The 24,259-nt window shown below is 40.5% G+C and overlaps 1 protein-coding gene across 3 annotated transcripts in view; it reads right to left on the bottom strand.

Moving 5' to 3' along the window:
* CCNY (cyclin Y) overlaps nt 1-24,259 on the bottom strand; it is a 93,535-nt gene that overhangs the window by 46,620 nt on the left and 22,656 nt on the right. For all 3 annotated transcript variants that reach the window (XM_068146280.1, XM_068146279.1, XM_068146283.1), the window contains exon 2: nt 41-115. In XM_068146280.1, coding sequence (XP_068002381.1) covers nt 41-115 — 75 coding nt within the window. The remainder of the gene's footprint in view (nt 1-40; nt 116-24,259) is intronic.

Genomic DNA, 24,259 nt, shown 5'->3' with positions numbered 1-24,259 from the left:
AACTGCAATAGCAAATACTGTAATAAATTCAGTAACCTACCATCTGTTTGTGATTTACTGAGAAATATCGTACTGGCCCGTGGATGATCTGATGGGTTGAATTCCATGTTCAAATCTAGGAAGACAGAAAGAAAGAATAGCACAAAACCATTTAGGATTATCCAATGGCACATAGAGATTTTCTCATTCTTTTTAGCAAGACCAAGTTTACATACTTAAGGAGCAACTGGAAAACAAAATCCATCTCAAGGCCCACTTTTTTATCCTTCTTCACACAAGTGGCTCTTTTTGGCATGCAAATCATTTGCATCAACACAGCTTTGGGATTAGGCTTCATTTCTAAAGGCTGCTTTGGATTAAAATAGATAAAGCATCTTAAGAAGTTTGTACACACAGTCAGGAATTATATCCTTTTACCGTCAGTTTCATCCCACCGTGCCCCAAAGCCATTGCTAAGCATAAGAACACAGCTTGTTATATGTAGTTAGAGAAGAATTGAGTATTATAAAACAAATATGCAACCCTCTGTAGATAGATGAGTTTCCAGGATTAGATGTGATTAAAATAAGCACTTATTGCAGATGAATGTAAACAAGCAAAGTCTAGGCCAGAGCATTTTAAACGGGCAAGATTACAAAAACTTGGAACTTTCCCGATACTTCACAGATGAACATAATCCCTGCTGCCACAGCTTCTCAAAAATCAACCCCCAAACCAGTCCTACAAACACTCACCAGCATAAAGATTCAAGTCTATCAGAGCTTGTACAAAATTCTACAAATGGTATTTTCCCTATCAAGGTGAAAATCCATCGAATTTACTTGTTCCCAAACTCCACTTCACTACCAATTTGTCAAAACTCTTTTATGCCTGCATCCACTTGAAAGCCTGCTACTAAAAATAGCACATCATTTTTTATCATTTTCCTGCTCTGCCACTGTGGCTATCTTAACCTTGGTTCTCTTATGGTCTCTTGATCTCCAGATACACATTCTCTTGTATTTGATGCAGGTATTTATGTGAGACTACACATGACCACTGATATGTTTATCTTCAGTGATTATCCCAAACCTTCTATAGTTCTCTCTTTCTATATTTCCCTGTTCCTTCACCATCCATCACCATGCCCTCTTCTCTCTTTCCCTTTTATTTTCTAATTTACTAGGTCTCCCACTTCCCTGCTTTCTCCTCCTGAACACTTCATAACAAACATACTTTCTCTTGGCATTTTTCCCCTTTATGCTTTCTAGTTTCCCATTTCATCTCCCTGCATCCTGCAGCCCATGAGAGGAGCAACCTGATGCACTGCTGCTACCTGGACATCACTTCTGGAATAAACAAGATCTTCCTTCTTACAAGGAAGAACTTAGAAACACCATTCCTTAGGTGAAAAGCGGGCTTAGTATTATTACCAAAGCCATAGAGGATAAGAAATCTGGGAATCATGGGGATGTAATTTTGATTCTCCCAGAAACCAAACTTTTCAGCCAAGTTTGGTGAAGATTCTAGGAATTAAGTTGGACATATGGAGGAAGTTCTTTACAATGAGAATGGTAAAATACTGGAACATGTTACCCAGGGATATGGTTGAGGCACAAGATCAGACTTGATCTAATTGGCGATGTCCCCAGTGACTGCAGGGGGGCTGGACAAGATGATCTTTGAGGGTCTCTTTCAATCTCATGCAACCTGTGACTCTGTGAATGTCATCTTGCTACTAGGAGTTCTGACTTGAAGGACTGTTACTTTCTGTACTTTATTTAGACATAGAGAAGAAAGCAAAACAAACATAGAAAGCCACCTAATGAGCTAGAAAGTGCTGGGAAAGACTATTTTCCATTTCAGAGTAGTTTTTCTATTAAGATGCATGCAAGATGCAATTCTCAAAGTAAAGAGTATTCAGCATTTGAAAGTGGCAAAATGCATTGTCTTTCATCATCTTCTATCAAACAAAAAATTGTCTTTTTGTGTTTGAAAACCACTAGAGATAATTTTGTTAATCCATCATTTGAAGTACAGCAATACAAGTTCAAACAACAAAAACGGATCAGCAACATGAAACTGATCTCAGCTTATAAAACACTCCCCCTAAACAGACAAGTGTTCCTTTCCTTCAGGCTTAGAAAATCATCTTCTCAAGAAGAAATAACAACCCAGTACAGCTTTACAGTCTGCTTGCAGGGCTGAAAAGAAATTGCCACATCCTGCAGTCAAGTTGCAACTCTTTAAGGTTGCTGAGTTATAAAAAGCTGTCATCCAGAAGCAGTAAACCAACAGAGGACTTAAAGTCTTTCTGAAAAAAGTATGACCTCCCAAAAAGCACTGGCCCTTGGATAAACTGTTATTGTTCTGACAGGAGCTGAAAGAAGGCCAACAAAATCCAATCTCAGCAGCTGAGGAGCCCAGGCCAGGGATTTTTGAACCATCTTGGGAGGTGCAGCTACTCGCTGCCAGGCAGTGGCTGTAGCTCCTTCCCACCGCTGAACCCCACAAACCACCATACATCTTCTCTACACATTCCTTCTCTCACATCCTGGATGCCCTGCACAGAAAACCCACTCATCTGTCTTTCTCAAACTGCCTGCACAGAAATCAGGAGAACTTGGGTGTGGGGGGCAGAAAGGCTGACAGCACAGGTTACCCTGCACAAGGTGGCCAGAAGAAAAGCGCTGCTGAAAGGCTGGCTCCACTGAGGAACAGCACAGGTCTCGTGGTCTTGAAGGCAGGAGAAAGCCCCATTTGGTGTCTGCAGCTCGATCACTCCCAGCTCCTCCAGAAAAAAAGCACTAAATCAGAGCATCTCAGACCACATCACTCCATGCCACCACTGCTGGCACACGGGATCATCAGAATCGATGAAGTCTCACAACACGTAAGGAAGATTTCAGTCTCTGGTTGACCTTAGATGTCTTAATTTATTGTCCCAATTGCAAATGAATGCCTTTTGGACAACAAATTCCTGCCAGTTAGTCACTAGAAACTGTTTTACAGAATGAAGAGATGGAATGATACACAAATATTTCACCACCAAAGATAAGGGGCAAGTCCATAGTCATAACTGCAAGCAAATATACTTGAGATTGCATTCTTTTCCTTGCTTAATAGGATGCCAAAATTAACAATTATTTTAAGGAGCATTCCAATTTATCACACTGAAATAAATTCACACTCTCTCCAAGTGTGGGGGAAGGGAGGGGAGGAGGAAGAGTGGATTTTGCATATACCTTAATTTGGTATGTAACTGTGCTGAAGTTTAGGACAACTCTGAGAAGACCACAATGATGTTCACCTTACCCACTGCAAGAGAGGTAGCTTCTAAAGATACAGTAGCTGCCTTCAAATATAGTCATAAAAAGAAGCAAACAGTAAAATAGTTCAAGTTTCAGGCACAGGCTAAAACCCAGGCAAGATTTTAAATCTCAAAACAAGACATCACTGAGACTAAAAATACCGAATACAGCCACACTGCACTTCTGAAAAGGGTAAGAAGAAATTGCAGATGAGAGTAGAAGAGAGCTGCAAGAATGACTGAAGGACTGCAGAAAATGCCTTCTAATGAGAGTCTGAGTTCAAACTGTTTAGCTGATGAAAAAGGGAAACCAGGAGATGTCTGTATGTCACATGTACCTTCACAGGGTGGGAAAACCAAGTATTAAAAGCTCCCTCTAATCTGGCAGGCAGCATAACAAAAACAGTGGAAAATGAAAGAAGAAAGATTGCAATTATGAAGTTGAATGAAAAAAGGGAGGCTAATTAAGCACTAAAGCTCTGCACTGAAGGAATATGCACTCAACTTATTTTCATGCTTTTCCTTTTCTAGAAGATTCCTTCAGACAAATATCTTTAGGCTTTAGTCCAGCACAAGTATTTAGGCTCAATTTAAGGACAACTACATGCAAGTTACTGCCTTATGATTCATATGCAGGTCAGATCAGATGATCCCATGGGCTTCTAGCCTAAGCTCTATAAAATCTTTAGAAATAGTAATATTTAAATTATTAAGCACAGAACCTCAGCAAATCCCAGTGGCACATTTGTAAACTTTCTAAAACTGCACCAAACTCTGCTGCAGTACTTCAGAACAAGCTATGTTTGCAGACTTGTGGTTAGAATACATCAAGCAAGATAAAACCAGAAAAGGACAAGACAAAATTTTAGCAAGAGAAAGAATAATTTCTTCCAACTCATGAACCTATTAAGACAGGCACCAGAAGAAGATGAAAGATGGGTGCTGTAGCAACTAAGTCCTGAGCAACATGTATCAAAGCTTTTGCCATGACACAAACAGGAAAACCCAACACAGTGGCTGCTTTTATAACAGAGTACGTGGGATGCAGCACAGGCAGCAGGTCTGAAAACGTGTTTATTCTATCAGAAAAATAAGATGTTGTTTCCTTCCTTTTGAACAATGAAACTTCTGTAAGTTTGCACTGCTAAAGCTCTGATGCAGATTCAAGAATGGACTACAATCTAAACTGAGTGAAACACTTGGTCTGAAATAATCTGGTGAAATTACTTTCCTTCCTTCCCTTCACCCTGGGACCACAAGCTCTCACTGCCACTGTTACCATTAAGGAAAGAGAGAGTGTCACATATTAGTTTAATGACCTATTGTATGCTTCAAAATGAAACCAATCCATGTTTCTTTAGCCCAGAAGGCTTTTGGACTTTATTAGTTATTCAAAGGGATTTCATGTCTATGCAGGGCATGTCACAGAGGAGCCTGCAGCTGACCAGGCACTACATAAATTCCTTAACTTCTTTGCCATCTTTTCTCCACCCACAACCTGACATTACAGAACGACTGCCTGGTATGGCCTGGTAGGTGGAAAACAACAAAGGTGCTTACCAAGAAATGAGAAGAATGCGAGCAATGAGCCATGTTTAAGCCCTACAGGGTTCTAGGCAGTGTGTTGAAAGGGAAGAGAAAACAATTGTCACAGGAGCAGAAGGAAAGGGAAACACAAGTGACCTGAAGGAAGGGAAAGGCTTTCAGGGACACACCAAGGGCAGAGCTTTCCGTGCACCCTGATGTGTGTGGGGAAGTGAGAGACAGTCGTGCAGTTCCCAGCAGGACATAAGATGTTATTTCTCCAGCTAGTAGAAAGAGTGAAATTGCTGCTCCAGCACCCAGTGTACCAACCCATGCAAAAGAGCTGGTGGCATCTGTGGGAAGAGAAACAGAAAAAGCACTTTCCAGGAGCAGACTGGGTGATGAGTTTCCCCAGTGCTGAACCTAGGAAAAACTGCTGAAATACATTTCAAAACTCTCACTTTTACTCTGGTGGGCTGCTCTCCTCTAGTACCAGCAATTACTTTTAAATGCAATGACAATATTCCCTTAAACATGGCGTTACTGTAATTCCCTGAGGAATCGGTAAGAGCTAAATGGATACCTCAGCTAAGACAATCTTTCTCATCTTTCCATAATCAAATGAAGCAAAAACCCAAAGATAAATAAGACTGAAGAGCACAGAAAGAAGACTAAAGGAAGCACTCTCTCACTATTATTATCATCCATTTTCTTAGACTCGAAATCACCATAGTTTATGCAAAGAAGCCACAACACAACCTTACATTTGTCTCCAAAACAAGACTGCATTTTACAGGCTGGTTTCACTTGGTAATAACAATAGCTGCATCTGCTTTTACACTAAAGCTTCTGAGACATGTGTTGAGGCCTCTGATTGTCTTCATGGCCTCCTCTGGACCTACTCCAACAGTTTGATATCCTGCTTGTGTTGGGGAGCTCAGAATTTCTTTGAAGCAAACTTTAATGTTTTCAGTACTTCACAGTTCTCTATCTCTATATACACTGAAAGAGGAAAATTGCATCTTGACTCTTAAAACTGAAGCAGTATAGTTTATGAGAGAACAGATTTAAAATATCACTAGACAAACAAATATTGCCTAGTAGGAACTGTGAATTGAAGCTGAACCACAAGTCTCTACAATCCAACCTGTAATTTTAGAAGAAAATAAATTCCTTGGATATTAGATCAAACTTCTTCACTGGAAGGATTCTCAAAAACTGCAACAGGCTCCTCAGGGTGGTGGGTGAATCCTCATCTCTAGAGGAATTTAAAGGACTCAGAGTTGTGGGGATGTGGGATGTGGTTTAGCACCAGACTTGATAGAGTTGGTTAACAGTTGGACTCAATGATCTTAAAGGGCTTTGCCAACCAAAATGATTCTATAGTTCTATAATGCTGTATCAGATCTGCTACTAGAAGTTTCAGCTCCTGCCACTCAAACAGGACACAACCACAGCATGAAGATTTATCAGCATCAGACCATAAGATTTATCTGTACCTTTTCACAGTACTCCATGGCTGGTGTAAGCAGCAGCTAACCCACCCCAAAGGAGAGCATCTCTCAGCTGTGTTACTGCCTGCAGTATTCTTGGAAAAATGAATGTTACTGATGATCTTCCAGTACACTTCAACAGAGATTATGAAAAGAAAAGAAAGTTGGAAATTGGAAGGCTTTCAAGAGGCAGTTGGCTGGAGGGGTAAACTCCTTCAGGTTTGGCTAGGTCTCTGGAAAAACTTGGATGTGATCTTTGCTACCCTGGAGCTATGGTGTTCTCTGTGCACCATTCCAAGCAAACAACGGGCATGACATTTCTCAGCAAGTTCTAATTACATGGTGACTCTGTTCCAGGCTCGGCTCTGCTCTTGGCCTTTGAGGGAGACACAGAGATAGTTCATCAATATAAGGAGCCCTCTGTGGCAAATAATACTTGTTTCTGTAGTTACTCCTGACCAGTCAGCCAAGTTGCAACACAGAGCAGTTCTCACGGACACAGCTGTATTTATTTTCTCTTCTAGAAGGAAAATCACATATATAACTTTGCAGAGAACAAGATTGAGCAAGGTTCATACCCAAGGGTTTTATTTCTGTATCAATTTTCAGGCTTAGCATTGCTTTCCCAGCAATCTCTCCCAACAAATCAGACACATCTCAAGAGCAAGTGAAATCACCTTGCATTATCTGAAGTACAAGTCTCTTCCTTAAGATCATCTTACATTGAGAGCAGAAAATATATCATTAATAAACCTTTCCATCTCAAATTCATTTCACAAATGTCTTTTATATATTCTAATACTGCATTTAGTTTTTGCTTTAACTGTAACTAAAGCAAAGTTTAGTAGCCTTATTGATATATAAGACAGCAGAAAAACAAACCAAACCAAAGAGCTTCCCCTCCCTGCTCAGACAAGCGGAAAGGAAAGAGATAATTTCTCCACATTCAGTGAAGACTTCAGTATGGATTTAGAGAGCACCAGTTCTGTGTAACTGTTAATTCAGGAGCATCCCCACCCTTAAACAGATTTATCCACTGCAAAAAGTACTTAACAAAATACATGGCTGTGCATGTATCTATTTACATCAAACTGAAGTACTGCTTCCCTGGCTCTTGAGTATAACACAAAGCATGATTCTTCACTACAGTATCCTAAAACACTTGAAGTATCAATAAAATACAATGAGGGAATGTAGAACAATGTCCACCCTAAAAGCCAATTCCTTATTTCAAAGTATCTCTGAATGGAAATCTAAGGCCAGCAAAGAGGAACAACTTCTCACATCCAGTACCTTGAAGATTTTTCAGTTTCCTGTTCGAATCAGTAAGTGATGACAAGCACGTGTGTGAGCCTGCCTCCCTTCCTTCCTGCCAGCGTGCTCAAGACATGCTACAGCACAAGGGGACACTGTTGAATACTCAGTTGAAAGCTGCCTGCCCAGAAAACATCCTGCCAATGTTTTAAAGAGAATTAAAGTGTTTTTTTTATTAAGCCTTCAATGGAATCCAGACCAAGACTCTCACCTGGACCCAAAACTTGTTCATGTGCAGGATATCCAGGGATATGAAGCAGGCATGGATACAGACAAACTGACTCCAGAAGGACAACATTCCCTATCATGAGATTGGTTTTCATGGCTACAAATTCTTTCTAAAACACCATTTTCATTATACTGAATGAAACTTTTTTGTTCTGAAAGTCTAGTTATACAATGGGATTGAAAGTGGAGACCTGCAAGTCCAACACACCAGAGCTTACAATGCTTCTGACTCCTTGGCACCGAGCAGGAAAGGGTTTTAAGCCCAGCAGATTGAGGGAACCACAATAGGGTTCACCAGACACAGCAGCCTCCCTCAGAAGGTCTCAGGTATGCAGCCAACCACCTGCATGGTCTGACACCATTTTTCCAGAAGCATAGCCTGCTCTGAATATTCTAAGACATACATATAACATGATGATGGCATTATTCCCACAAGCCTTTTTTTACCCTCAGTAATCACGTGTGATCTGGTTGCCCCCAGTGCAAGATGGAGAGCAGACCCCTAGTGCACATTTTAAAAAGAGCATCTTGCTTTGCACTTCAGCACCTTGCTGCACACCTCACATCAGTGCTCTTTTTCTCTTGGCCAACCTTTCCATTTCCTCATTAAACACCACTGTTTGGCACTTGAGAACACAGTACTCAAGTTTCCAGGTTCCACCTTCTCTCTCAATAACCCTGCTCCATTCAGTGCCATAAAGCCAGCTGATCCTCTGTAATTGTGAGCATATCAGAAGCACAGGCTGCTGTCTCTCCATTCCAAGTGCGCTGCTGTGTAAGGTGGCAGAATGTCACCACCTGGACTGTGTCACCACCTGTTTCCAGTGGGTTTTATTAACACTGTAACTACTGCCTGCTTCTGTTAATGTCACTCATACCCTGATTGGGATGCATGTAGCAACACACCTTGAGTACTGTGTCCAGTTCTGGGCCCCTCAGTTTAGGAAGGATGTTGACTTGCTGGAACGAGTCCAGAGAAGGGCAACAAAGTTGGTGAGGGGCTTGGAACACAAGGCCCTATGAGGAGAGGCTGAGGGAGCTGGGGCTGCTTGGCCTGGAGGAGACTCAGGGATGACCTTATCACTCTCTACAACTACCTGAAGGGGAGTTGTAGACAGGCAGAGGTTGGTCTCTTCTCCCAGGCAGCCAGCACCAGAAAAAGAGGACACAGTCTCAGGCTGCGCCAGGGGAGGTTCCGGCTGGAGGTCAGGAGGAAGTTTTACACAGAGAGAGTGATTGCCCATTGGAATGGGCTGCCCAGGGAGGTGGTGGAATCGCCATCACTGGAGGTGTTCAGGAGGAGACTTGACAGGGTGCTTGGTTGCATGGGTTAGTTGATTAGGTGGTGTTGGATGATAGGTTGGACGCGATGATCTTGAAGGTCTCTTCCAACCTGGTTTATTCTATTCTATTCTAAAAGGGAAAAAGCTACTATGCTATTACCCTTAAACTGAAATTTCTGCGTTTCTCTAATGCCCCAGTGACACTGAGCACCATGAATGGTTTTTTAGCCTTAACACATTTTTATTCAACATATACACCACTTCAAAATTTAGTTTTCTTTGCCCTGTTAGATCCAAAGGTAGAGAGAACACAAACAGCTCTGAAAGACTTTTAAATTTCAAAGAAAAGGGGTTTTAATCTTATTTTTCTTCCCATAAATATATCAGAAAAAAAAGATACACTGGGATTTATTTACGACTCATTATGATAATCATTCCACATGATGCATGGAAAATCTTTTACAGATACAAACTGTACCACTGCCGAGCTAAACAACTGCTACCTGCTGTTGCCACACTAAGTGTTTGCCTTGTCGTTTCCAAACATGCTCTCCGCCAAAAGAAGCATCAAGCCATCAATGTTCCAGATAAGACTGACTGTGATCCCAGCCAACCTTGCCACAGATTTCACCCAGAGGTTAGCAGCTGGCAGAGAATTATTTATCACTGAGTCAAACATAGCAGCAGTCAGCAAAAGTGCTGGGTTAACCTACTGCAAAGTGAAGCAATTGTGCTTGAAGACACAGATCAATACAAAGCCAGCAGCATAATCATCACTTCACAGCTGAGCTGACATTATAAACTTGAATCTCAGACTGAAGATCTGCAGCTTTGCACCAAGGTGCACATGTTTCACTGTCCCTCAAAACACAGATATTACTGCCACACAGAAACAGAACGACCTCGAGGATGTGTTGTTGTGTTATATTCTGCAAATCAGGCAGGGCACAGGAGCTTGAGCTGTAGCTGAACTCTTCATATGGAAAAAAGTAACTTTGTGCTAATGACTCAAGTTCCAAGAAGCACTCTCTCTAGCCCAGCAGAGCAGAAGGAGCTTCCCTTCCACATTCCTTTACAGCAACAACTTGAAAAAATACCAGTGAAAATGGCATCCTTTGAGGATCTTTTCTTTATCCTTCAAATCCCTACAAAGTTGTGTGACCTAAAGCTCAAGAATTTATCAAACAGCTAATAGGTAATATATGAATACAAATGGGGGGAAAAAAAACACCACCACCACTCTATCCTGGTTTGTCAGAAAATTTAGTGCAAGTGTGTTGTAAAACACTTGTAAGGGTACATCTACAACTTCAAGGGCAGCAGCTCTTTTTTAATATGCAAAAATATGATTTGCAATCTCTTCTGAGGAATATCACAGAATACTTGGTAAAATATAATAATGGGCTTTCAACTTTTCCCCTGCAGATTTGTATTCACATGGCAACCAAATTGCCATGCTACCAAGATACAGCATTAAAGTCAGCACTGCATGCAGATTGCCATCTAAAACTGAAAAGCAAGTGGCATTAAATGAAAAACCTCTCTCATCACTGAAACTCTGCAATTGTGCAGGCATGCATGCAAAAACCCATCAAGCCATACAGCTAGAGCATGTCTGTGTGCATACACACACATTCGAGTCACTGAGCACTTCCATTACTCTTGCCCGACACCCTCCATACAAAATCTTTCATTTCACCGACAAACCTGCCTGGATTCCTACAACCTCTCTTTCAATCCACTGTCTCATGTATTACTTGGACCAGTTCATTACTGGTGGAGGATGAGGCAGGAATTCTATTGCAAAACAGAATATGGTTATCTATGGCCATCAATCTAAAACAAAAATGGAAAAGGCAGAGTGGACACATTAAGACTTCCCTTCAGCTTTCCTGATACATTTCTTGACACAGGTATCAGGGAATTAATTCAAATTATACCAAAAAAATGAAAACAAAAGAAAGAAATCAAACACTACACTGGGCCAGTCACAGTTTGCTGTAGTCTGCTTCTAATCATTCACACTGACACTATGTGCTGCTTATTTATTAAGCAATAGCTCACTTCCCTATTACTGGAATTGTTCCATGTACCAAGGCTACTGGAAAGATTCATGCAAATGTCAGACCATATGCAATGTAACATTTCTGGACAAACACTTCACATTATTGCCTGGCAGGGAAATGCTAATTTAACTCACCATGTTCAAGTCATTTGAGCTTTTGTGGCCTTAAATAGCTCCATGCTTTCAAACGTTCATTGCCAAATTCAAGCCTGTGCTCAACCCATCAGGTAGACACACAGTGAAAGCAGCAACAGTGAACTGCTACCACAGAACAGTTAAAATCACCTCATGTCAGTCCACAAAACTGCTTTCAGAGTTGCTATGACAAAGGAGAATCAGAAAAACAACACATCAAAACAGAAAAGATAACACCTAATGCAGCACACTGAGCAGAATGATTTCATCAATTCTCCTCCAAGACAATCTACTGAGGGAATCTACTGACAGGGAAGAATAACCACATCATTAGCAATTTGTACTCCTGTCAGGAATGCATTTAGTCACACCATAGATTAAGTGTTTAAGAATTGCTAAGCAGACAAGAAATTTTCCAATCTGAAGGCTTATGTCTAATCTGCCAATATAAAAATTAAATACAGTGAGTCACTTCACTCAGGACAGCAGTTCCTCACCTCAAATCTCATCAGAGGCTTTTTCATTACAACATAACAGACAGTTGACAGCACAGGAGAGGTTTTGCTGGCAAGTGCTGTATGTACAGAAGCAGATATCCAAACTAACTATGACTGCACTTTAGAAGCCAAAAAATGTCCAACAATTTGATGCATTCAGGAATTAGCACATAAAATTCACGTGTGGTATTTACCTGAAGGTCCTGCTCTTCTGAAGAGCCTCTTTTGAACAAGTGTCCTGATCTTTAAAGTACCTGGATACAACGAGGAAGAGGTGAGCGGGTTGCTGATACAGGACACTGTTCCTTAAAGGAACAGCAAAGATTTGCACAAGGAATATCTGGTAGATAGAATCTACCTGTGCTTACAAAAGGCTTTAAACAAGGGGACCTGCTTCTGAACCTAAGTAGACATTCGGTGTTCAGATATTCTGTGCTCAGAAAAGCCAGGTACAAACTGCTTAAAAGACAGGAAATTAAGCACAGGACAAAATGGCCACTTTTCAGCAACCATTCTCTGTTATTTTTCAACATATTCAAAACCACAAAGCAAATTTAATAAGATGGCAACGGCTGAAGATGACCAGACACAACACACACACACTGCATCAGTTACAAAGAGTGTCTTAGTTACTGCTCAACAAAACGATAGATGCAGTTAAATACAAAACAGTGGGGGGGAAAAATTCTAGATTCACCTTCAAATTGATGAGCTTCAAATATTCCTACTCAGGAAATATGTCATAGGAATTGGGAACAAACGCAACTAGCGTGGTCAGATTCAAACCACAGGAGAGGAGGCTCTTCAGCCAACATTAACACTGTGGAACTGCTTCCCACATGACACACAAGTTCCTGCAGTTTCAAGAAGTTCAAAAGGGATTAGCCAGGTTCCTGGATGGCAAATTCACTATGAATTGCAAAGTACATAGTAACTGCTCAGGAAGTTCCCAGGGTGCAGTTTTAGGGCTACTAGGTACTCTGAAGCATTGGCTCCTGCAGGAGTCACAGAGGGCCGGGCAGCACTCTGAACACTGCTCACATTAACATCCTGTTACATTGCAATCTGATAAACCAGCAAAACAAACAGCTTAAATTAAACCACATAGGTCCTTTGTCTTTGAGAGCTACTAAAATATCTGAATTGACTAAACCCAAAGCAGAGAATTTACTAGAGCAGCATGTACCTTTTAAGCAAGGACAAAAGCTGTCACTGCCTAGCAGTTTAACATTAACTAACTTTTCTCCACTGCTGTAGTTTTGTCAACTTTCCAGCATCAAATTTATTGCAGCATATGGACTTTCATCCTCAGAGAGCCCCAACCAGACATACATTTGTCTTTCTGGTAGCTGTTGTTCTGGAAAGCAGTGGGAAAGGGAGGTGCTGTATGCCTTGTGCTTCGACCACAGGAACCAAAATACAGATGAGTCAGAAGCGAAACAAGTTCAAACCAAATTTTCAAGATGAGCCTAATCATTCATCTGCTACAGATCACGCTACTGCTCCAGTTAACTCTCAGGTCAGTGGATTGCCATGCTGCAGTTTGGTTGGAATAATGCTCATGCACCATCAAAAACTATATACACAGCAGTCCACAGCAAATTGCCCAAGGATCTGGACCAGTCCATGAAGAATTGGTTATCAACCTTTTTGCTATTGGTATATATAAGTCACAGGAATTGGGAAGAATAAAGCCACATACTAAGTCTCCCATTTGCACAACAATGACTGGAGTTGTTAGTTCTGCAGGACAGATTTACAGTGCTCTTGAGTAGAGAGGAAGAGAGGCTTTAGGGTTTGGACTTGGTGTTCTGAGTTTTCTTCAATGTGCCTCTTTGAAAGTGGAATTAAACACAGAGGATTTTGTAGGCCCTTGCTATCTGTGAAAGGAACACAAGAGGGATGTCAGCTTACATCTGGGATGCTTTGCTTATTATGGTCCCTACATTTTGCAGTGAGCAGCTGCTTCAGGTGCATGGAACAGCATGAGAAACAGGAAAATAAATCTGCCACACTGTTCAGTGAGAGTCAGAGGAACTTTTAAACACTTCAGTACCTGTAGGTCAAACTGCCACTGCCCTTTACATCCTCAAGACCTTGGTGGAAATAGGCTGTGTTACTGTTTCTCAAAAATGCCACAAGTTCACAGAGACACCTCCCACATTTTGTAAATCATGACCATTGCCAGCTAGAGAAACAAATCCCAAATGAAATGTAACAAAACACAGGAACAAGCGAATCCTCTTAAATTGTGATGTTTAAATATTCCTTAAGTGCCCTAAAATTCTCCAAAAAAGGATGAAGATACAATGTTGCCTCATGATTTGAAGATCCAGCTGACTTCTGACCACCTGCAAAAAGACAGTAGAGTTGTCTTTTTCTACCTGCCCCACATCTGCATCCTAATGGCACAGAAAAATGACTTCACTGACCAGTTTCACCTACTGTCTAGGTTCAGCCTTCATCCAATCTGTACTTCATCCTCACTACCCTCCCCAAAAATTCCCTGCTACTTTTGCTGCAATAATGCAAGAATTGGCAGCTCACAGCCTCCTTTCATATCAAGAGAATTAATTTCACTCTGCTGTTTGTACTTTGTCCTAGCGACATGAAACACACAGAGGATTTGATTATATAATCTCCAGATATGTGGGAGGGATTTGGAGGCTTGCCTAAAAATCTGCCACTTCTTATGCATGCACTCAAAAGCTTGACAGTATGATTTTCCCAAGTATACATCCATGTAGCTGAAATCACAATTGAGTTCCTTTTCTGTGTCATCAAAAACGTATCCAGTACAACAAAAGCCACTCAAGCAAGTGGGTAAACAAAGAAATTAAAACCACACAGGACATCCACTCAGTAACTTGAGTTTGGTCCTGTTGTAAAGGACAAGAGCTCCAAAGAAGTTAATGGATTTACATCAATTTATGCTAGCCAGTAACTTCAGTGGTTCCAGCCCAAATACCAGCAGATCCATCACCATTAAACACAGCCACCAAGCTGATATCGATGACACTGCTGTTGGCAGCTTTTTCTGTGGCCTGGCTGAACCTTAGCCTTTCTCAGTAAGCACTCAGACACTCAACACACCAGTTGTTCTAGTGACAGCAGTGCTAGACAGGTCTTCCTGACCCCTTTGCCTATCACTCTTCAGTGTGCCTTGGTCTTAAAGCAAGTAGAAGTCCTCCACAAATCAATGAACTCAGGCTGCTTTCATTTAACAGCAATAGGCTAAGGTCTTCAAAAACATCACAGAAAAAAAGGAGTTTTTAATTGACTTTTGCACTATGAAGGAAAGTTCCAATTATTCTATTTGAAGACTCACAGAACTGAAGTGTAGAAAAGAGACAAGGTTCAACTCGACATATTTTTACAGCACAAGTACTAGCAAGGTGAATCTAGCTGAAAGGTATCAGCCTGTGAAAGATCATCAGCATCACCTTTTTCTCTTTTACAACCTTTAAAACTTGATGCTGTCTCCAATCTGTCCAACTTCAAAAGCAGAACAAGATTTGACCTCAATATGATTATACCTGCACAGTGAAAAATCACTTTGAGTGGTTTTAATTTTAACTTTTACCTTATATTTCTTGAGACCACACAGATGAAACTCAGCTAACAACTGGACACCAATTTACTCCCATATAAATCAAGTGGAAAACAGCTAATCTATTTCAGAAGGCTTTTTAAGATCCTACATCACTTCTAACCAGAAGAGACAAGAGATCATAGAACCATTTGGGTTGGAAGGGACCTCAAAGACAATCCAACCTCCCTGCCATGGGCAGGGATGTCTCTCAACTAGACTTAGCTGCTCAAGGCTTCATTCAACCTGGCGAGTGGATGATCTTCAAAGGCAGTAAGGATGGAGACCTGGGACACTGTCAATTTTAAGCCCCTGGAAGTTAGCACAGATTAGAGCCTGCAACAGTTGGGATGTAAAGCTCCATTTTGCAAAAGGATAACAATAAGCTTAAAACCAGGAAATCTTTCAGACCTGCTAAGAAACAATACCACGGCCTCCTGAAAGACAGAAAGCATAGCAGATGTCCCAGTGCTGCTGAGATTCTGAGGCTGGGAGCAGCCTGAGGAGTGTTCCAGTAGATTGGTGGCAGCTCCCCAGATCTGATCCATCAGATCAGCTCTGGAAAAGACAGTACACTACAGATCAAAATCCCTGCATTTCTGCCATTTGGTGAATCCAACAATTCCTGCTTTCTGTTTTGCAGACACTCTGCCAAGAGCAAGCATGCAAAGAGCTACTCTAACGGTGTAAGTAATCATGCAGGCAGTCTACTGCCAGGTGTTTTAAACTTGTGAGACCAGAAGACAGCAGAAAACTGTTCCCTGAAAATCTAACACAATGACATCTTTTTATTCTGATAAAGCACACACTGTTTTTTAACATTTTTGTACTGAGTTTGTCACATTACTGTCAGAAGGATCACAGCTTTGCTAAAAGAGGGCATCCTTCCCAAGCCACCACTTTTTTCACTTCTGACTCCAAAGTAACCTTAAACATTCTAGCAAAGAGAAGAGAAGCTGGAAGGCTCTGCTGACATGTCTGGGCTTTTTTTTTTCCCCAAGCAAACTTTTCTCATTGTTTATAACTGTCATAAGAAAAACCTTTCTCTATGCTCTCCCTCCCACTTCTGATCACTTGGAAAATTTCATATCCATTCCACAACAAATAAGTGTGTTTCCAAATGTGATGCAGTAGCACATACAATCAAGTGGAAAAACACTCCTTTCAATCCATCACAGAAAGCAGTAAGCAACAGGGAGGAAAATGAATTATTAGAACAGAAGCTTGCAAAATATTTCTATTTACCTCCCCTTCTTTTACAAAGATCAATTTTTCTTATAGGATTTCTCCAAGGAAAAACACAACAAAAGAAAACACCACCAACAGCCTTTTTAAAGCCAGTTTTGTATTTCCTGGAGCAAATAAAAAAGTAATTTTTTGCCAGCTATGTACAATCTCTGTAGCATTATAAATGTCAGCATTTACAAAGAGATGACTGATTGCATATTAATTTTCCTTAGGATGCATGCTTTTCTGTCAAACTGAACTCTCAACAGAAGTTTTACAAAATTACAGATGAACACATCAGTAAATGAAGTGCAGAAGCACGAAGACAATTTATGTAAATGACACTTGACAGTAATCCAGGCTGCACTAGTCTCCACTGTACTCACAGATTCTAACCTCCATTGCCCATTTTCTCACTTCATTTCCAACTTCTCTCGTTTCAGCTCTGGCAGCTCTAAGCCTTCATTATCTTCTATTCATAAAGAGAAGAAATCAACAGCAAAGGATAGATCACTTACCACAGAGCTGATTCCACCACAGTTAGTTATCGCAGGCCTTCATTATTCATAGGCAGATGAAGGTTTGGACAGATTATTGCTGAAGGCTCTTAAATATAATTTGGAAGAGAAACCTGTCTGGCCTTTTATGTTTGATTTTTACTCAGGCCAAAAGCAGAGCCTTGGGCAGACTTTCTTTCTAGTTCATCCCACCACCTCCTGCAAATATTTACATTCTCAGTGCCACTGATGCAGTCTGGTCTCTACATGGCTGCTACCCTCCATGGAAGTGACTACTCTGTTCTCTTGAGAAGATTTAAGATATTTGTACATACACATTATATTGTGAAGTAGAAATATTACCACAGTGTTAGAAAAAACTAACTCTTCTGCTCTTGGTGGTGTAAAACTGAACATTGTGACACGTTTTGGATATGTTACCCTTCAAATGGAGCTCCATTTTCACTTGGTCTTCAGTAAACCAGAGACTGGAAAATTATGATCTTACCCAACTCATCAAAAGTTACCCCTTGTGCAACTGATATAATTTCCCCATCTCCAAGCACAACTGAATTAGTCTAATTAGCAGCAGCTGGTGATCATTCACCACTTGCTACCCTGTTGCTTCATCCAAACAGTTACTTTACCATTCTCCCCCTTATGCAAGGGGCTCTAGTAATCCTTTCACAATAGTTTCCAACACTGCCAGGCTTTGAATGTGTTTTTTTAAATCATTATTATATCTTACTAGCTAATAAAACATTTGGAGAATGTTTCTCTAAACACTGTCTAGACCACAATGGGTGAGAAAATGAGCCAGAAGATTCCGCTCTCTGTATTGAAAAGTGGAATATGTGCGCTTTGCAAGTCCCCATGCCTCAACTTCAGACATAACTGTACAGGGAAAAAAACACCAGTACAAATTTAAAGGTTGGTAGTAAAATTATTTTCAAGATGAGTACCTGCAACATAACAGAAACAGCTGAAGAAACTCTGCTTCTAAGACAATATAACCTTGTATTTTGGAATGCAAATTCAAAGAAACCAGTGTCTGACCAACTTTCACTTCTCTCCTCCCATTTTAGACAGTGGAAGAGAGCAGATGGGGCACCACAGAAAAGCTATCAGAGGACCAACACAGGAGAACTTACAGGTAAATTAGCAATTAGGGGTAGAATCACAGAATCACCAAGGTTGGAAGAGACCTCAAAGATCATCAAGTCCAACCTGTCACCACAAATCTCATGACTAAACCATGGCACCAAGTGCCACGTGCAATCCCCTCTTGAACACCTCCAGGGATGGTGACTCCACCACCTCCCTGGGCAGCCCATTCCAATGACTAACAACTCTCTCAGTGAAGCACTTTCTCCTCAGTCTCTGAGGAGATAGTCACTGAAGAAAGGGGTGAACCTGGATGTCCATCAACACTCCCTCCCTTCCTTGTTTACTTTCATCCTTGACCTTTTTTATTCTATATGGTGGCAGAAAGATGTAGCAAAGCTGAACTAACCTAATTCTTTCCAATATTAAAAGAAGTACAAATGTTAAAGATGCTAATAAATAAATAAGGTATGACTAAAATGAGCAGAAAAATACTACAAATTACCATTCTATCAAAGTCTTTTTGACATAACACCAAAAGCCCCAACATAATTTCACTTTCCTGTAGTGGGGTTGCTTGAACAGAAAGAGAGTACAATAATTAAAACATTTTAAAAGCCCTTCTGCTATGGGGAAAAAAAAAAACCACTAACTAACAAATCTCAGCACAGTCATTCCAGGTTTATACAAATTTGGTTGATTAGCTGGAAGATCAAAAGACTAAAAAAGTACATCAGGGAAAACAATTACATACCAGGTTTCAGAAAAATAGCAAATCAGGCATTCAGAAAGATACTGTGTCTTACTTACCACAATCATCACTTCTCAGGCTTGAAGAGATATAAATAGCAACTTTTCACTGAGAGGTTTATTATATTTGATTTTGAAATAGCAGGAAGTCTGACACTTCTGACAATGAAGGACTTCACATGAATGTACTCCTCATGAATAATTAATAAAAACTCAGTCAGCTGATTCTGCTGCTTTAAAAGCAGCTTGGTTCTTTTGTTTCAGACAGTTGCTACCCTTCTACTTGAAACTCTAAGGCAGGCAGCAACATTATTTCCCCTCATGCCAAACCAGGAAAATACTCCTTAAATATATAGGCTGAAACAACGTCCTAGAAGAAAAACTTGATTGATGAGAAGCTCACCATGAGCCAGCAGTGTGCTCATGTAGCCTAGAAGGCAAATCGTGTCCTGGGCTGCATCCAGAGGAATGTGTTCAGCAGGGCAAGAGAGGGGATTCTGCCCTTTGACTCTGCTCTGCTAAGACCCAATACTGCCTCCAGCTCTGGTGTCCCCAGCATAAGAAGGACACAGAGCTGTTGGAGTGAGGAGGCCAGAGGAGGCCACAAAGACTGAAGCACCTCTGCTATGAGGACAGGTTGAGGGAGCTGGGGTTGTTCAGCCTGAAGAAGAGAAGACTCTGGGACCTGCTTTCCAGTAGCTGAAGGGATCCTATAGGAAGGCTGCAGTGGGACTTTTCATGAAGGTGTGTAGAGACAGAACAAGGGGGAATGGTTTGAATCTGAAGCAGAACAGGGTTAGACTGGATCTTAGGAAGAAGCTCTTCAGTATGAGGGTGGTAAGACTCAGGAACAGGCTGCCCAGGCAGGTTGTGGCTGCCTCCTCCCTGGGGGTGTTGAAGCCCAGGCTAGATGAAGCCTTGAGCAACTCAGTCTAGTTCTGCAAAATGCTGTGTGAGAGGTGTCTCTGCCCCATGGCAGGGAGGTTCTCTCTAAGAAAATTAAAATTATAACAGCCTAACTTAAAAATATTTTGAAAAGCAACTTGCACTTTTTGATATTTTAATTTTCTTGGTCCTTACTGCAAGAATAGGCCATGTAAACTGGTAATTAATATTAAGAATATCTTTAATACCTTAAGATGCTTTGCATAAAGTACAACAATCTATTTTTTCTGTATTCCACAATGAAGTAAATAAACACTACAAGCAAAGTGTGTCAGTCTCAGTCAAACTATATACACATGTCCCAAAAAGTGTAATGCAATATAAAGTTCTGTTCTAACATGTGAGATACGGTTGACAGACAAAGGGAATTTATTCATTTTTACATTTTCCTCACATTTTTTACTGAGAGAGAACCTGGATCCTTCTTGCCTTCAGAAGCAGAAGTACCTGTAGTGTTATCTGAGATACCTCCATATGTCTGTGTTTATTCTGAGGACAATGCTGACAGCAAATTCACTAGTCAAAGAAAAAAAAAAGTAGTAAAAAAAAGCTAGTTTGTCATGTTATACAGCCCATAAGAGTAACTCCACAATCACATTTAATATCTGTTACTGTAACAAAATTTCAAACACAATTTCTCCTCCTAATGCATGACATGATCACTACATGGACATATTTTCCTTTTTCAACTAAATAAATGCAGCACAGCTGCAGCACAGATGGAATACTCTGAAGGCTAATAACATTTACAGTTATGAATGCTATGCTGGAAACATAAGTGTCACACTACAGGACATAAATCTAGGGCAGCGTTCCCTTCACAGAGGCAATCCTTGTCTGCAAACTCCTCATTGTAAGCACATCCAACTCTTCCTAAGGTCGCACTAAAAGGCTGCCAGAGTGATCAAATTTGCAAACCAGAACCAACAGCAGCAGCTTTGCCAAGAGCATGAACCACTACCTAACGTTCCATACCCAGAAAGATTAGTTCCTAGGCACTTAAATGAGCACTAAATTAGCATGCCTTTCCAAAATTACTCTGTCTACCAACTCTGCAGTGCAAGAATAAGCCTGATAAAACTCCTGAAAGATTAGGGAAAACACTTCTATCCACAAGCTCTATTGTGTACCTTACCTTGGAACAAGATGTGATCGTAGAAGACCTGGGCCCACAAAGTGAACAATGCATGAGAATGATGGTGAAAAGCTGTCCTGTGACCACTGTTACATGACCAATGCTGCTGAGTGAGATATCAAAGAGGCTGTGGCTCTGAAATTCGCAGAGGAGTGAAATAGCAAGCTGAACTAAGTTTGAAAGGCAGCTTTAACTGTAGGTATTTCCAGTGTTCTTTTTCTTTCTTTATTTCCCCCCCCTTTCCATTCCCAAGCCGTTCTATGATTCTACTTCAGTTTGACAGCTGAACAACTTCTTTTATTAAAATATCCACCCGAGATAAAAATCTCTTGGCATTAATGAATTTAATGCTCAGAATGAAATTAATTCATTCCACACTGCATTATAGGAAAAAAAATGAAGAATATACTGCTAACAAATAATTTTCCTAACAGTTATTGTGAAGTTGAGATCCCTGCAGCCCTGAAAGAAGTTTTAAAAACTCAATTTCATTCTAGATAATCTATTTGTTGTACCCAGAAGGCAAGAAGTAGGGGAGATATATATATTTATCTTGTATCCTGTCACATGCACTAAGATGTTCAAGAGAATGAGTGGTTCCTCCTCTAGAACTTGGGGGTAGAACAACACAACTAAAGCTATTTGCCTGTCAGCTTCCAAGGCATGCAACAAATGATGTAAGTTCTTTGAAACATCTCTGAACTACTTGTTTGTAAATGATTTGCTATGCTAGTAAGTAACTATGCAGATCCTTATTCTGAGTAAACACCAACCACATCAAGTCTTAGCATCAACTCAGGCAAATGTTTGCCCAGTATCACTTGGCCTGTTAAAAAAAGGACAAAACTCATGCAGCTGGCAGAACTGTTTTTAATGCTCTCGTTTCATTAATGTGTGCTCTCTTTGACTACTATGTGTTTAGTAAGTAAACAAAGTAGCTAAGCTGCTGGTCTCATTAATCCCCAGTTCTTCATTAAATACCAAGCAGCACTTGTTTCCCTGTGAGCTATTTCCCCCTAAAAGTTGTGCTTACCTGCACAGAATATTTTAGGCAGACACCTGACTGTTCAACCTCACCTCCAGGAGCCTTCTGGCTATGTTAGCATCCCGCCCACTCAGAGCACAGCAGAGCTTGCTACACTGCTAATATTATATCATGTAAACACACCTCTAAGCTTACCAAGATTGCTAGCCTGTTTTGCATCTTTGTGCTGTGTGCCAGATTGAACACAGCTCTAAATGTGGCTTCCAGTACTACTGTATTTCTAATCAAACTATAAATCTCTTGCCTGTCATGGAGTTAAACAGCTAAAAGTGATTTGCCCTATGCTTAAACATCAGAAATAACAGCTAGAATTCATTAAAACAAACAAACAGAAATCAAACAAACAAAACCAATCAGACTAACAAAAAAGCCACAACAAAACCCAACCAACCTCACAGCCTAGGAGTGACCAAATACACAACTAAGTTGTTTATTTTATCAGTTGCAACTGTATTTCTGCAGATTTCAGCGTGGAACCACACTTCAAATCACAAAAAAACAACCCCACTATTATGACATTGGTAAAAAAACAGCTTTCTTTTAAAACTTAAAGCCAAAATATGTGGGTGTTTTAAAAACTGCTTTGTGTGATCATCTAACAAGACACTGATGACAGAGGGAAATTGGAAGAATGAATGCAGGCAATATTCAGGGCGTAAAAATAAGCATCTGAATTGCAAATGTCTCATGACACATTATTTCATTATTGCTTGTTCCAGAAAGTGCTACAGTTCACACCAGTGGAGCTGTCCCTTGAAGAGACAAAAGATTTTCCACTTTAACTAGGAGGCATTTAATAGAGAATATTAGACAAAAAAAAAAGCCCAATTCAGTGGAAATCTACACATCTGTATGAGGGCCACTGCTCAGACAGCAACTGTCTTCATCCCTTTGGGCAATAGAGCAGGTACATGACACACAAAGGCTCTGAATTGGGCAACACAAACAGGGTGAGGCATGAACTCTGCCCAAGCAGTTTACCAAAAAATAAAACAGTGATAACAGAATATTTTATACACACAAGAACTCTCCCCATGAAACCCATTTTACTGACTGCTTGGACCTGCTTTTAATTGTGTGTCTGTTTAGATTCATTCTCATGATTCCTACACATACAGAATCATCCATTAATGTTTTTACTCTACAAATCAGGTCCTAAGTAGTCAACCACTACCAGTTATCATCTATTGGGGGGGGGGGAAGAAAAAGAAAAAAGAAAGAAGGGGGGAAATTAATAAAAGAAAGGAAGCAATTGCTATTTGGGTAAAAACTAAGAATGAAAGCCTAAGTATGAAAGTATTGAGCCTGACTACCTCGACTAGGAAATTCCAGCTCTCTCTTTTCTGAACTGACACATATAGAAGTGTCATACTTGCTTCTTTTTTTTCTTTTGTGGTCCACAAACAGGGCTCACAGACAATAGATGATGTCAGCTTCTTGGCTTGTAGATAAATATTGAAGCATAACACTATTTTTAGCTAACTTCCTAAGGAAATCAGGCCAACTGTGTTAACACTCAGCCCTTTCTCCCAGTATTTTTGAAGCCACAACCAGCTTCAACAGATTTTTATGAAAGGCTAAATATCTCAAATGTACAACTTGCCTGTGCATTTTGGTAAAGCTGGTGTAGGGAAGGGAGTGTATTAAAGACCTAATTAAAAGGAACAGGGGAGCTGGCCAGCACCCTGCCACTTCCAGCACAGGGACAGCATTCACACCCAATCAGAGATACAAAAAAATAGAAGATGGGTCACAGCAGCACAGAGTACAAGTAATGAACATCTATTCACACAATAAAACAGGGGAGAGAGATAAAAAAAAGAAAAGAGACACTTCATTAGACTTTCTGCTCATGAAACAGCACATATACATCTGCATATAGCATGCTATACTTTGTCTTGGCAGAAAGATTACCTCAATTGTTTAATGGGACTTACCCATCCCTGATTGAAACAATCCTAAGTGCTCCTTACAATCTTTAAAATATGTCTCTTGGCACTACTAATTTTATGGAGAAAGCTGAATTATGTTCAGATTGAATTTAAAGAACTGAGATAAATTGCATTAGGCTACTTAATACAAACGTTCATTCTGAACAGCAACCACATGTTTATCCTCATAGCCCGGAGGAAGAAGGAC

This window comes from Melanerpes formicivorus, unplaced genomic scaffold (assembly GCF_026170545.1).
Source record: "Melanerpes formicivorus ecotype bairdi unplaced genomic scaffold, bMelFor1.0.p_v2 SCAF_13, whole genome shotgun sequence".
NCBI lineage: Eukaryota > Metazoa > Chordata > Aves > Piciformes > Picidae > Melanerpes > Melanerpes formicivorus.
Note: the sequence above shows the minus strand (reverse complement) of the source record. Positions and strands in the feature narration are given on the sequence as shown.